Source organism: Petromyzon marinus, chromosome 57 (assembly GCF_048934315.1).
Source record: "Petromyzon marinus isolate PM22_M1 ecotype Great Lakes invasive population chromosome 57, UKy_Petmar_22M1.pri1.0, whole genome shotgun sequence".
NCBI lineage: Eukaryota > Metazoa > Chordata > Hyperoartia > Petromyzontiformes > Petromyzontidae > Petromyzon > Petromyzon marinus.
The window spans coordinates 1,945,797-1,961,681 of NC_133723.1; the positions used below are offsets into that span (position 1 = coordinate 1,945,797).

At 57.1% G+C, this 15,885-nt stretch overlaps 1 protein-coding gene across 2 annotated transcripts; it reads right to left on the reverse strand.

Annotated features, from left to right (window-relative positions):
* Window positions 1–1,495: 1,495 nt before the first annotated feature.
* On the reverse strand, window positions 1,496–14,662 carry ST8SIA5 (ST8 alpha-N-acetyl-neuraminide alpha-2,8-sialyltransferase 5). Of its 2 annotated transcripts, none has more exons than XM_076052618.1 (9): window positions 14,542–14,662; window positions 10,220–10,375; window positions 8,648–8,737; window positions 7,312–7,398; window positions 6,733–6,877; window positions 6,276–6,388; window positions 4,852–4,944; window positions 4,499–4,628; window positions 1,496–4,285 (listed from the first exon to the last, which is right to left on the reverse strand). In XM_076052618.1, the coding sequence occupies exons 2-9, from the start codon at window positions 10,345–10,347 to the stop codon at window positions 3,947–3,949; spliced, it is 1,125 nt and encodes a 374-aa protein (XP_075908733.1). In that variant the 5' UTR covers window positions 10,348–10,375; window positions 14,542–14,662; the 3' UTR covers window positions 1,496–3,946. The 2 variants fall into 2 exon arrangements, with proteins under 2 accessions (XP_075908733.1, XP_032831594.1); XM_032975703.2 differs by lacking the exon at window positions 14,542–14,662 and adding an exon at window positions 11,673–12,459.
* Window positions 14,663–15,885: the final 1,223 nt, after the last annotated feature.

A 15,885-nucleotide genomic window follows, 5' to 3' on the forward strand; every position in this document is an offset into this window, starting at 1 on the left:
TGTTATAAATTGATTTGCATTTTAACGAGGGAAATAAGTATTTGACCCCTCTGCAAAACATGACTTAGTACTTGGTGGCAAAACCCTTGTTGGCAATCACAGAGGTCAGACGTTTCTTGTAGTTGGCCACCAGGTTTACACACATCTCAGGAGGGATTTTGTCCCACTCCTCTTTGCAGATCTTCTCCAAGTCATTAAGGTTTCGAGGCTGACGTTTGGCAACTCGAACCTTCAGCTTCCTCCACAGATTTTCTATGGGGTTAAGGTCTGGAGACTGGCTAGGCCACTCCAGGACCTTAATGTGCTTCTTCTTGAGCCACTCCTTTGTTGCCTTGGCCGTGTGTTTTGGGTCATTGTCATGCTGGAATACCCATCCACAACCCATTTTCAATTCCCTGGCTGAGGGAAGGAGGTTCTCACCCAAGATTTGATGGTACATGGCCCCGTCTATCGTCCCTTTGATGCGGTGAAGTTGTCCTGTCCCCTTAGCAGAAAAACACCCCCAAAGCATGTTTCCACCTCCATGTTTGAAAGTGGGGATGGTGTTCTTGGCGTCATAGGCAGCATTCCTCCACCTCCAAACACGGCGAGTTGAGTTGATGCCAAAGAGCTCCATTTTGGTCTCATCTGACCACAACACTTTCACCCAGTTGTCCTCTGAATCATTCAGATGTTCATTTGCAAACTTCAGACGGGCATGTATGTGCTTTCTTGAGTAGGGGGACCTTGCGGGCGCTGCAGGATTTCAGTCCTTCACGGCGTAGTGTGTTACTAATTGTTTTCTTGGTGACTATGGTCCCAGCTGCCTTGAGATCATTGACAAGGTCCTCCCGTGTAGTTCTGGGCTGATTCCTCACCGTTCTCACGATCATTGCAACTCCACGAGGTGAGATCTTGCATGGGGCCCCAGGCCGAGGGAGATTGACAGTTTTTTTGTGTTTCTTCCATTTGCGAATAATCGCACCAACTGTTGTCACCTTCTCACCAAGCTGATTGGCAATGATCTTGTAGCCCATTCCAGCCTTGTGTAGGTCTACAATCCTGTCCCTGACATCCTTGGAGAGCTCTTTGGTCTTGGCCATGGTGGAGAGTTTGGAATCTGATTGATTGATTGCTTCTGTGGACAGGTGTCTTTTATACAGGTAACAAGCTGAGATTAGGAGCACTCCCTTTAAGAGTGTGCTCCTAATCTCAGCTCATTACCTGTATAAAAGACACCTGGGAGCCAGAAATCTTTCTGATTGAGAGGGGGTCAAATACTTATTTCCCTCATTAAAATGCAAATCAATTTATAACATTTTTGACATGCGTTTTTCTGGATTTTTTGTTGTTATTCTGTCTCTCAATGTTCAAATAAACCTACCATTAAAATTATAGACTGATCATTTCTTTGTCAGTGGGCAAACGTACAAAATCAGCAGGGGATCAAATACTTTTTTCCCTCACTGTACACACCCATACACAGCGTGGGAGACATGACACACCGGCAATGACGCTAATTCGTGACACGTTTATGACTCGCGTGTTCCCCCCACAGTGCGACACGCGCACGGGAGCGACGCGTTCGCCTCTCCCCACGGAGCTCCACACGTGGCGGGACGAGATGGGGACGAGACGGGGACGAGACGGGGACGAGACGGGACAAGCGAACGATAGACATACAGCATAAATAACCACGCGCGGCATCCTAACGAATATTCTCTGTTATATAAACACAATAAGTTGCTGTACAGTGTCAGCTACGCCGAGTGCAAATTTGACACGCCGCACGGCACAGCGGAACGGCTTCTCATGCAACCGCGATCATCGTGAACCACGATCATCATCGTCAACCATGATCATCGTCGTCAACCACGATTGTCGTGAACCACGATTATCGTCGTCAACCACGACCACGATCGTCGTCAACCACAACCATCATCATCGTGAACCACAACCACCATCATCGTGAACCACTATCATCGTCGTCAACCAGGATCGTCGCCGTCAACCACGATCATCGTTAAGCACGATCATCGTTAAGCACGATCGTCAGCAACCACGATTGTCAACCACGATCGTCGTCGTCAACCACGATCGCCGTCGTCAACCACGACCACGATCGTCGTCAACCACAACCACCATCATCGTGAACCACTATCATCGTCGTCAACCAGGATCGTCGCCGTCAACCACGATCGTCGTTAAGCACGATCATCGTTAAGCACGATCGTCGTCAACCACGATTGTCAACCACGATCGTCGTCGTCAACCACGATCATCGTCGTGAACCACGATCATCGTCGTCAACCACGATCGTCGTCGTCAACCACGATTGTCGTCGTCAACCACGATCATCGTTAAGCACGATCATCGTTAAGCACGATCGTCATCAACCACGATTGTCAACCACGATCGTCGTTGTGAACCACGATCATCATCGTCAACCACGATCGTCGTCCACGATGGGAGTCGTCAATCACGATTGGCACCACGATTCAGCAGCGGAGGCTGCTGGCCACGCACATGGCCTGTAAAGACAAGCAATGTGGAGGCAGCAAGGGTCGGCGGATCGCACGAATGTTGTGAAACTCCAGTGGGAGTCGAGGAGGAAGCCATGTCCCTGGGTCACCGGAAATGCGGTACGACAAAACGTGTAATAATTTCCCTCACAGCCGTATGCACGGAATCGAGTGTTGCCCCCTCGCACGCGTGGGTTTTTTCTCTGGGGTCCTCCCAGTTTCCTCCCACATGTAAACAGTCATTAATTGGCCGATGAAACCTTGACATGCGGAGGGCAACATTAGCTTGGCTCATCACCTGGCTGCTTGCCTTCTCGCAAGGCTGTGGTTCTCTCCGACAACAGATATTGTGGGTCGGGTGCGTGACAAGTTGACACGGTTATTATTACTATGAACCACAATCATCAACTAACTCCAATCCTCACGTGTCCCATGGGCTCAACTCTTAACCCACGAGCTGCTCCGAGCCACCGCTGGAGGCAACTCCAGAGGCTACCTTGTCGACTCTACCCCGTCGCCCAGGCTGCGTCGGAAGAGGAAGCCGTAACCCACGCATTGCCCCTCCACACGCCAGCTGCCAAACAACCATTTACACTGCTGTCTGGACAGGGTGGGTGGGCGCCGGGGGGGGATTTCAGAAACTTGCTCCATTCGTTTTTTTTTGTAACTGCCATGCCGGGCAACCTCTGGATTGCATGCAGGTCCAAGCGCGCCGCTCACCGTTGCGCCACGGTAGCGGCACGTGCTGTACCGCCGCGTCACCGGGGACACGCGTTTGCCCCGTCGCAACATACAGCGACGGGGCAAACGCCTGGGACCGTTGCACCTCCGAAGAGCACCGTTGGCTACGTACCGGTGCAGAAAGGAGTTCAACATACGTAGCAGCATGTATGGTAGGGTCACCGCCTCTGTCCACTGCAGACAAAAAACCCAGGTGGATTCATCCATGAGTATCTGTTATCAAAACTGTGCACCGGTCCTCTGTGATGAAGTTCAGCACAAAAACCGGTAACCAGATCTCGATACCAATCAAATCCTGGCACCCCAACACAGATGCAAGTTCTCCGGACTGTACCGGGTCTAACGTGGACAGGCGGCAACCCTAAGCACGTGACAAGACACGGGAGGCAAGCCGGACACGTGGCGAGATGCAGCACGGGACACACGGGGGAGGAGACGGGGGGACACCGGACGCTGACACGGGCACTGCGCCCGCACGCCCGAGCGCTTGCATAGTCGTGTAAAGCGGCAGCAGCAGTACTTCTCCTCCTCCTCCTCCTCGCATCCCCGCGACGTCGCGAGAATCGTAAATCAAGAGTCCAGCGAAGCGCCAAGTGTGGCAGGGTGCACGAGTCCCCCCCCTTGCGTTTGCCTTCGCGAGCGCGAGCGTACGCAAGCGCGCGAGCGTACGCAAGCGCGCGAGCGTACGCAAGCGCTCGTGCGTCTCAGCGGGCGGGGCAGGGCTCCGTGTGCAGACGCAGCGTGCCGCGGGCGTGCAGGTGCATGAGGTGCACCGTCTCGGCGGGCATGGCGTGGAAGCCGGGCCGCGGCTTGGCGTCGTCGTAGTAGTGGTGCGCCAGCGAGTCGCCGCGCGAGCCCACGCCGAAGGGCCAGAAGCCGTAGGCGTGCACCTCGCGGCACAGCTCCAGCGCCGCGCTCGCCACCATGAGGCCGCTGGAGAGGCGGCGCGCGTGGACCCCGCGGGCGCGCCAGAAGGCGCCCACGCTCGCCAGGTACGCCGGGTGGAAGAAGAGCACGGGCCGCGGCAGGCCCAGGTCCTCCATCTGGCGGGGGGGAGCGGGGGCGGCGGCGTGTTACACCACCGCGCGGGCGCACGCGACGGAGACACCGAGCGGGGGGTGGCGATGGGGTGAGTGGGTGGCGGTGGTGGTGGTGGTGGGGTGAGTGGGTGGCGGTGGTGGTGGTGGTGGGGTGAGTGGGTGGCGGTGGTGGTGGTGGTGGGGTGAGTGGGTGGTGGTGGTGGTGTGGCGGCGCACCGTGTAGCGCACGCGCAGCGCGAGCTCGGTGTTGCGCCCCACGTAGAACGCGGGCAGCACGAGCGACGCGTTCCCGTACACCTCCAGCGCCTCCGCAAACGGCCGCCGCCTCCTCTCCAGGCGCTCAAACCTGCGCACTCACCACCCGCACCGGCCGCTCACCACCCGCACCGGTGGCTCACCACCCGCACCGGTGGCTCACCACCCGCACCGGTGGCTCACCACCCGCCCCACTCGCTCACCACCCACACCGCTCGCTCACCACCCACACCGCTCGCTCACCACCCACCGCGCTCACTCACCACCCGCCCTGGTCGCTTACCACCCGCACCGTTCGCTCACCACCTGCTCACCTATCGCTGATGATGCTGGGGTTGATCGTGACCAGGTCGGTTCTGGAGCCGACGTCTTGAGTGAACTCCTCCTGCAGGGGCGGCAGGTTGCATCTGCGGGCACAAGGAGAGCTCACACAGGGACCCCCCCTCCTCACCTCACTCCTCCTCACCCCACTCTCTCACCAGCATCCCCTTCTACTCCTCACCCCCCTCCTCACCTCACTCCTCCTCACCCCACTCTCAGATTCGGGGGGGAGGTGGGTGGGTTGATTTTCTAATGAGATAATTGTTCATGTGCCTGTTTAGAAACTGGTGTCATCAGGAAACATTAAAAAAAGCAATTCTCATCCGGCCCCATGGTGTAAAGTCTCCCAACTCTTATCTACTCTTTCTTTATTTTAGCCTCTATGTACGGGCTGTGAACAAGGCCCTTTGCCCGAAACGTTGTCTGTTGTGTGTTTTCCCTCTGACGGCTGCACACGATATGAGGAAGCCATCGGGAGGTGTGCGCTTTTAAATCATCGAGATTGACAAACTCATTTCTTTAGAACTGCTTTTTGTCTTTCGTTTGTTGTCCATCCCCCGGCACCACCGATTAGCACGGTTGACCACGTACGGAGCGAAAGGGGGGTTCAACGTGCGTGCGTGCGTACGTTGTTAGTGACGAGCGGGGCAGTGTTTTGGTTGAACCTCTAAACCGTCTCTCTCTTCACTGGCCGTGCGAGGCCATCGTCACCCTCACATGATCTTGCCGGCCGAAGCGCGAGGCGTGTGCTCGTTACCGGACCGTGAGCGGCGAGGGGACACCGCACTCAACTAAACTATTAAAAAATATTTTTTATTTCACCAGGTAAGGACCAATGAGCTATGTAGCTCTTTTTCAGAAGCGATCCAGCCACAAATGATAGCTCAACGAAGTGGCTTATCATCACGTGGACATTTATAGCAGCCAAATACTCTTAAGGTGTGATGTTGATTCTAAATGTGAAGGGGGGGGGGGGGGGAAACTGGATGACCCGGAGAAAAATCCATGCATCCACGGGGAGAAACACACGCAAACTCCAAATATACAGCAGGCGTCAGGATAGGGATCAAACCCACGACCTCCTGTATACCAGGCGAGGTAGTTAACATCTCCTAGCCACCGTGATGATGATGATGATGAAAGAGACACGCAAACTCCAAATATACAGCAGGCGTCAGGATAGGGATCGAACCCATTACCTCCTGTATACCAGGCAAGGTAGTTAACATCTCCTAGCCACCGTGATGATGATGATGATGAAAGAGACACGCAAACTCCTAATATACAGCAGGCGTCAGGGTAGGGATCGAACCCATGACCTCCTGCATACCAGACGAGGGAGTTAACATCTCCTAGCCACCAAGGCACCCCACACGAGTTGCACATCACTGTACCGCGAGTGGTGCGGGCGAGTTACCGGAACACGAAGTCAGCGCTGTCGATGTGGTGCCCGCAGCCGCTGCCCGTGAGGATGCCGCCGTTCCCCACCACAGAGCACGTGCGGAACTGCTGCCGGCCGTACGGCATCTCCTGCACAGCGCCAGCGTCATGGCAAGGTCATTGTTACACGCACAGCCGTGCGTGCGTGCGTGTTAGTTAACCAAATTGAATTTCCATCTGGTCCTGATACAGTGAGAGGCTGATCGATGCCCAGGTGCAGTAAACGGTTAGCTTCCCATTGGTCAAGCAAGTTACGTATGCTGATGATCTGGTCATTTCTGCGGCTGGGCAGTTGGAGGCGGTCGCCCTCCAACAGCAGCGGAGGGCGAGGGGAGCGACGCTCACGACGACGAGCGGGGCGCCGGGCGGGTAAACTCATCAAGTCGGCGCAGCCGGGGGCGCGTCCGCCGGTCGACGCGCAGCGTGGCGCTCACCGGAGGCAGCATGTTGAACAGCTCCTGGCCGACCTGCAGCGTCCGCTTCTCCTCGCCCTCATAGCGCAGGCGGCTCCCCAGCGCCACATTCCGCTGAGACGCCACCAGCAGCCCCGGCGCATTGCAGCACCGCGACAGCTGCAGCCTGCGGCGGCGGCGCGGCGCCGGGGACAACGCGGGGGGGGAGAGACGGGGGCACACGGGGGGAGTTGCACTGGAGCCGCACAGGGCAGAAGACACAAGAAGACACGGGGGGAGGGGGCATGGGGAGACACGGGGAGGGGGCACAGGGCTACAACACGAGACGGTTTTTCAACCTCGCGCCCCTGTACGGTGGATGCCGCAGGCAAGCAGCCGCCTGTTATACGAGCAGCAGGTTTTGTGTGTGCCACTTCCTGGGCTCACGTTACACGGCATTTCTGAGAACTCACTTTGGCTCGAGTCGACCTAGGGAAGGCACAGGCTCAATTCAGATGTCCGTGAATAGTTTTGGCTGTCATCGGAAGTTTAACTTGGGTCGTCAGGTTCGTAGCGCAGGGCACACCCACAGGGCAAGTGTACGCAGACGCGTGCACGCACCTGAGCAGGTCGGACTCGGAGCGGTTATGTGCCCAGTCGCACACCTGGAGGCGCCGCCAGCGATCAAAGACATCGGACTCACGAAACCTGGACGCAACACATCAACCCCGTGACCAACACCACCACCACCAACGCCACCACCATCATCACCACCAACAACACTATCACCACCATCAGCATCACTACTGTCACCCCAACACCACCATCGCTAAATCACCATCACTACCATCACTCCCACACCACCATTACTCCAACACCACCATCAACCACCACTATCTACGCCATCACCACTATCACCACCACCATCACTATCACCACCACCATCTCTAGCACCATCACCACTATCACCACCATCACTACCAACAACAACATTTCACCATCATCACCACCACAACACAATAACCATACCACCATCATCACCATCACCACCAAACCATAACCACCAACATATCACCGACACCACTACTGCATCACCATCATTACCACATCACCATCATCACCAGCACTCAACACAGTCACGGCCATGATCACGTCCATCTCCCTGGTGCCTATGGTCTCACTGCCTCCACAGCAATCACACCCGTTCCATCACGCTAGTGAGTGGCGCTATTGAGTGGCCCTGATGTGCAGCGCTGGTGAGTGGTGCTTGTATGTTGATGTATGTATATATGTATGTTGAACTTATTTCAGACCGTACGTAGCCAACTGTGCTAATTGGAGGTGCGGGGGAAGGGCAACAAGGTGCTGGTGTGTGGCGCTGGTGAGTGGCGCTGGTTGAATGACACTAGTAAGTGGCGCTGGTGAATGGCACTGGTGATCCTGGTGAGTAGCGCTGGTGTGAGTGAGACTGGCGAGTGGCACTGGTGATACTGGTAAGTGGCGCTGGTGAGTTTCGCTGGTTGCATGTCACTGGTAAGTTGCGCTGGTGAGTGGCCCTGGTGATAGGGGTGAGTGGTGCTGGTGAGTGGCACTGGTGATACTGGTAAGTGGCGCTGGTGAGTGACGCTGGTTGCATGCCACTGGTAAGTGGTGCTGGTGAGTGGCCCTGGTGATAGGGGTGAGTGGCGCTGGTGAGTGGCACTGGTGATACTGGTAAGTGGCGCTGGTGAGTGACGCTGGTTGCATGTCACTGGCAAGTGGTGCTGGTGAGTGGCCCTGGTGATACTGGTGAGTGCCGCTGTTGAGTGGCACTGGTTGAATAACACGGGTAAGAGGCACTGGCGAGTGGAACTGGTGGCGTTGGTTGCATGTCACTGGTAAGTTGCGCTGGTGATATTGCGCTGGTGATACTGGTCAGTGGTGCTGGTGAGAGAGTGAGGGATAGGGGAAAACTCACATTCCCAGGCGGACATCGGTCATGTCGGTGCGGAGCTCCCGACACTCGGTGGAGTTGAAGAGCAGAGGGCCGTGGTACGACACGAAATACCTGCAACATACACACAGCACCATCACCACAGGGTCACCACTTTCACCACCACTCGGTGGAGTTAAACAGCAGAGGCCTGTGGTACAACACAAAATACCTGCATCATACGCACAGCACCATCACCACAGGGTCACACCACTTCTACCACCACTCGGTGGAGTTAAACAGCAGAGGGCCGTGGTACAACACAAAATACCTGCGCCATACACACAGCACCATCACTACAGGGTCACACCACTTCTACCACCACTCGGTGGAGTTAAACAGCAGAGGGCCGTGGTACAACACAAAATACCTGCACCGTACACACAGCACCATCACCACCACGGGGTCACCACCACTCAGTGGTTTTGAGGAGGAGAGGCCCGTGGTACGACAGAAAATACCTGCATCACGCACACACACACATAACAACCCCCGTTCACCACCAAGTGGCGGTGACGTCACCATGGCGTTTTGTACCAGGCTGGATGCACTTTTGAGGCCACATGAAGTGTCGAAGGCACGCTGCTGGCAAGAGGTCACGTGACAGACTCAGGTGTCAGGGTTGACTAAGATGACTGACAGACGCACCACCTGCGCATGTGGGCCAGGTTGATTTCACATGGCGTAAGGCAGCTGATGAAGAGACAATGGTGCTGTTCGACTGATTCGGAGATCTCCGCTGCCAAACCGGGGGTCAGTCATACGCACACTGTTCAGGTATGGAAACTTGTCCACCACTGCGCCATCACTCATGGGGGAGCGGGGAGCGGGAAGGACGTAAAACACCCAGGCAGGTCCTTAGTTTTTGTGGGGCTGACGGTAAGGCCCCATCTCTTAGTAGCGCGGTCACGGTTCAGCAATAGCTGCTCCAACTCCTTATTAAGAGTTAGCAGGTATTACCAGTTCATCAGAATACATAATATGGTTGACCAACAGGAAGCCATCCCCTGACCACACCCAGGCATCGATCAGCCTCCCATTGTATCTGTTACAGTCGGTTATTCCACAGGTACAGGCATGGAAAGCTTCTCGGACTATGTGGTTAAAAATATGTTAAATAGTGTAGGGGTCAGAGGACATCCCTAACGCATCCCAAGGTGAACAGAAAATGGCTTCGTCTCCCGGCCACGCAGCTTTACCTGGGCCTGCCCACCGTCACGAACGTCCTTAAGGATTGTGAGCAGAGGGTCAGGGACTCCGAAGCTAATGAGGAATAACCCAGAACCCTGGCACATTCATGGCATCATAGGCCTTGACCAGGTCAATAAAGCAGAGATGTAGGTGCTGCTGAAATTCCCTCCACCTCTGCTGAAGTAGATGGACAGAGAATATGGCGTCGTGTATAGGACCAACCGCGGCCTGAAACCACAATGGGACTCGGGTCACCACCACCGACACCACCGCGACAGGGTCTTGCTCACCCTGTATGCCTGCCGTCACCCCACGACCCATGAGGCGGCTGCGTACCCACAGTGGCACCCCGTAGGACCCACGTACCTGCGGAGGGCACGGGGCCCGAAGCTGAGCTCCTGCCAGAGCGTGACGAAGGCGAACGCGCACAGGAACATGAAGAGCAGCGTGCGGTTGCCCAGCACCACGGTGGCCGTGCCGTCCGTGTAGCCCATCGCTGCTTCTGCTGCTGCAGCAGCGCAGCTGCGCCAGGGGAGCAGAGACGGGGAGAGCAGGTGAGGGTACACACACAGGTGAGAGTACACACACACAGGTGAGAGTACACACACAGGTGAGGGTACACACACAGGTGAGTGTACACACACACGGGTGAGGGTACACACACACACACAGGTGAGGGTACACACACAGGTGAGAGTACACACACAGGTGAGTGTACACACACACAGGTGAGGGTACACACACACGGGTGAGGGTACACACACACGGGTGAGGGTACACACACACACACGGGTGAGGGTACACACACACACACACACGGATGAGGGTACACACACACACGGGTGAGGGTACACACACGGGTGAGGGTACACACAGAGGTGAGTGTACACACACATATACAGGTGAGGGTACACACACACACACTGGTGAGGATGCACACACACTGGTGAGCGCACACACACACGAGTGAGGGCACACACACACAGGTGAGAGTACACACACACACGGGTGAGGGCACACACACACGAGTGAGGGTACACACACACTGGTGAGGGCACACACACACGGGTGAGGGTACACACACACTGGTGAGGGCACACACACACGGGTGAGGGTACACACACACGGGTGAGTGTACACACACACAGGTGAGTGTACACACACACGGGTGAGTGTACACACACACGGGTGAGGGTACACACACACACAGGTGAGTGTACACACACACAGGTGAGTGTACACACACACGGGTGAGTGTACACACACACGGGTGAGGGTACACACACACACAGGTGAGGCTACACACACAGGTGAGGATACACACACGGGTGAGGGTACACACACACAGGTGAGAGTACACACACACAGGTGAGTGTACACACACGGGTGAGGGTACACACACACAGGTGAGGGTACACACACACGGGTGAGGGTACACACACACGGGTGAGGGTACACACACACACAGGTGAGTGTACACACACGGGTGAGGGTACACACACACAGGTGAGTGTACACACACACGGGTGAGGGTACACACACACACAGGTGAGGCTACACACACAGGTGAGAGTACACACACAGGTGAGAGTACACACACACTGGTTAGGGTACACACACACTGGTTAGGGTACACACACACACACACTGGTGAGCGTACACACACACACGGGTGAGTGTACACACACACGGGTGAGTGTACACACACACGGGTGAGTGTACACACACACTGGTGAGGGTACACACACACACACACTGGTGAGGGTACACACTGGTGAGGGTACACACACACACTGGTGAGGGTGAGTACAGCTCTCACCTCACTGGAATCGGCTTCACGCGGGTCGCGTTGTGGAGCCGCGACCCCAGGGCCGGGGCGCCATGTGGCCTACGAGCCGCGGCGACTCCTCACCCCGCACTACTCACCCCACTCCTCACCCCACTCCTCACTCCTGTCTCCTTTCCCTGCTGTCCTCCCTCCTCACCATTCACCGCGCTTGTCACTCCTCATCCACTGTCTCTCTCCTCACCCACTGTCTCTCTCCTCACCCACTGTCTCCTCACCCACTGTCTCCTCACCCACTGTCTCTCTCCTCACCCACTGTCTCCTCATCCACTGTCTCTCTCCTCACCCACTGTCTCCTCACCCACTGTCTCCTCACCCACTGTCTCTCTCCTCACCCACTGTCTCCTCATCCACTGTCTCTCTCCTCACCCACTGTCTCTGTCTCTCCTCACCCACTGTCTCTCTCCTCACCCACTGTCTCTCTCTCTCCTCACCCACTGTCTCTCTCCTCACCCACTGTCTCCTCACCCACTGTCTCTCTCTCTCTCCTCACCCACTGTCTCTCTCCTCACCCACTGTCTCTCTCTCTCCTCACCCACTGTCTCTCTCCTCACCCACTGTCTCTCTCCTCACCCACTGTCTCTCTCCTCAATGGACGTCTGTTTAAAAAAAAAAGATGGAGCTTGATAGCTCATCGGATGGCTCATCCGGTTCTAAAAGAAGATGTTCGTGACTGCGATTCACGCGGCAATTCTCTCTCGCTTCTTCTCGCCCTCGCGCCAAGGTCACGCGCGGAGACGCGCATGCGTGCAGCGCCACGAAGTCCCCAGAGCTGCCCCGTGCCCCCCACTGCCCCCCCCCAGCTGCCCCGTGCCCCCCCCCACTGCCCCCCAGCTGCCCCGTGCCCCCCCACTGCCCCCCAGCTGCCCCGTGCCCCCCACTGCCCCCCCCAGCTGCCCCGTGCCCCCCCCACTGCCCCCCAGCTGCCCCGTGCCCCCCCCCACTGCCCCCCAGCTGCCCCGTGCCCCCCCCACTGCTCCCCCCAGCTGCCCCGTGCCCCCCCCACTGCCTCCCCCAGCTGCCCCGTGCCCCCCCACTGCCCCCCCCAGCTGCCCCGTCCCCTCACTGCCTCCCCCCCAGCTGCCCCGTCCCGCCACTGCCCCCCCCAACTGCCCCCCCAGCTGCCCCGTGACCCCCCACAGCTGCCCCGTCCCGCCACTGCCCTGTCCCCCCTCACTGACCCCGCCCCTCACTGCTGCCCTGTCCCCCCTCACTGACCCCGCCCCTCACTGACCCCGCCCCTCACTGCTGCCCTGTCCCCCCTCACTGACCCCGCCCCTCACTGACTCCGCCCCTCACTGCTGCCCTGTCCCCCCTCACTGACCCCGCCCCTCACTGACCCCGCCCCTCACTGCTGCCCTGTCCCCCCTCACTGACCCCGCCCCTCACTGCTGCCCTGTTCCCCCTCACTGACCCCGCCCCTCACTGACCCCGCCCCTCACTGCTGCCCTGTCCCCCCTCACTGACCCCGCCCCTCACTGCTGCCCTGTCCCCCCTCACTGACCCCGCCCCTCACTGACCCCGCCCCTCACTGCTGCCCTGTCCCCCCTCACTGACCCCGCCCCTCACTGCTGCCCTGTCCCCCCTCACTGACCCCGCCCCTCACTGACCCCGCCCCTCACTGCTGCCCTGTCCCCCCTCACTGACCCCGCCCCTCACTTACCCCGCCCCTCACTGCTGCCCTGTCCCCCCTCACTGCCCCGTGCCCTCTGTTGTCTGCGATTTCACGGGGAACAGTATATACAGTATATACAGTCCGTGTGTACCATCTACAGTATATACAGTATATACAGTACGTGTGTACCATCTACAGTATATACAGTATATGCAGTCCGTGTGCACCCGCTACAGTATATACAGTCTATACAGTACACATGTGCCCGCTACAGTATATACAATCCGTGTGTACCAGCTACAGTACATACAGTCCTGTGTACCAGCTACAGTATATACAGTCCGTGTGTGCCCGCTACAGTATATACAGTACACGTGTGCCCGCTACAGTATATACAGTCCATGTATACCTGCTACAGTATGTACAGTATTACAGTCCGTGTGTACCAGCTACAGTATACACAGTATATACAGTGATGTGTGCCCGTTACAGTATATACAGTATATACAGTGCACGTGCGTCCGCTACAGTATATACAGTCCGTGTGTGCCCGCTACAGTATGAACAGTACACGTGTGCCAGCTACAGTATATACAGTCCACGTGTACCCGTTACAGTATATAAAGTCCACGTGTACCCGCTATAGTCTATACAGTCCGTTTGTACCCGCTACAGTATATACAGTCCATGTGTACCAGCTACAGTATATATAGTCTATACAGTCCGTGTTTACCAGTTACAGTATATACAGTATATACAGCCCATGTGTACCAGCTACTGTATATATAGTCTATACAGTCCACGTGTGCCCGCTACAGTATATACAGTATATACAGTCCATGTGTACCAGCTACAGTCTGTACAGTCTATACAATCCACGAGTACCCGCTACAGTCTATACAGTCCACGTGTACCAGCTACAGTCTATACAGTCCACGTGTACCCACTACAGTCTATACAGTCCACGTGTACCCGCTACAGTATATACAGTCCGTGTGTGCCCGCTACAGTAGTCTATACAGTCCACGTGTACCAGCTACAGTCTATACAGTCCACGTGTACTCGCTACAGTATATACAGTCCGTGTGTACCCGCTACAGTCTATACAGTCCACGTGTACCAGCTACAGTCTATCCGATAGTTTGTATTTACCAGTATATACAGTCTATATTTACCCGCTACAGTATATACAGTCTATATTTACATGCTACAGTCTATACGTCTTACCATACGTGTACGCACTTCCGGTACAGTGCCGAACGCGTCCCGACTCGTGATTGGCTAGACGAGGGGGGGAGAGCGGGGGGGGGCTGCTTGTGGCCCCACCGCTCCGAGGATGTTGGGGGGGGGGCTATGCGCATGACGTCACGCATACATTATAAATCCGCATGGCGGTGACGTCACTCGGGATCGATAAAAATAAGAGCGAGACAAAGGCAAAGATCCCCCGTGTAGCCTCGATAGACTGTCGGGGCAAGTGCTGTTAGCGAGTACCGGGGGGGGGGGGGTGCGTGGCCAACACCCACGCCCGACCGCCTTTGTCTCCCCCGGTGGCGATGTTTACGACGCCGCACCGAGGTTACTCATTTGAGGCTGAGTCGACCTCGAGCAAGAGAGCCCAAGGAGCCGGTTCGGGTGGCCGTCCCTGGGGGTGTTGGTGGTGGCCGTGAGTGGCTGGGGTCACAGTGGTCAACAGCGCCCACCAACCCCTCGGAGTGGCAGTCGCCGCGTCCGCCTGGAGCCTCGACAGCAGCAGCAGCAAGCCGGGGGTGACACGGAACGTTGGGGACTCGTCACACAGTTGACGAGGTTGTCGATAGCGACCCACCAACCCCACTCACACCTACCACAAAGACAAAGATCCCCCATATAGCCTTAACAGACTGTAGGGGCAAGTGCTGTTAGCGAGCACCTTTGAAGGCCGGAACGGTACACGAGGGGGTGGGTGGCCAGCACCACGCCCGACCGCCTTTGTCTCCCTAGTGGCAATGTTTACACACCGCACCAGGTACTCATTTGAGGCTGAGTCGACCTAGGGGAGGCCCGGGACCGGTTCAGATAATCGTCACTGGTGTTGGCCGTAAGCGGGAATCGAACCCGGGTCGCCAGGTTCATAGCGCAGCGCGCCAACCGCTACACTATCGCTCCCCACCCACACTCACGCACCAACACCACCTCCACCCACCCCAACAGACTCCACCCCCATCCACCTCCACCCACAGACCCCATCCCCACCCACCCACAGACCCCACCCCCACCCACCTCCACCCACAGACCCCACCCCCACCCACAGACCCCACAGACCCCACCCCCACCCACAGACCCCACAGACCCCACCCACAGACCCCACCCCACCCACCTACACCCACAGACCCCACCCCCACCCACAGACCCCACAGACCCCACCCACAGACCCCACAGACCCCACCCCCACCCACAGACCCCACCCCCACCCACCCACAGACCCCACAGACCCCACCCCCACCCACAGACCCCACAGACCCCACTCCCACCCCCACCCACCCACAGACCCCGGGGAGCCCGGCCACTGTGCGCGCCCTTAAGGGCTGG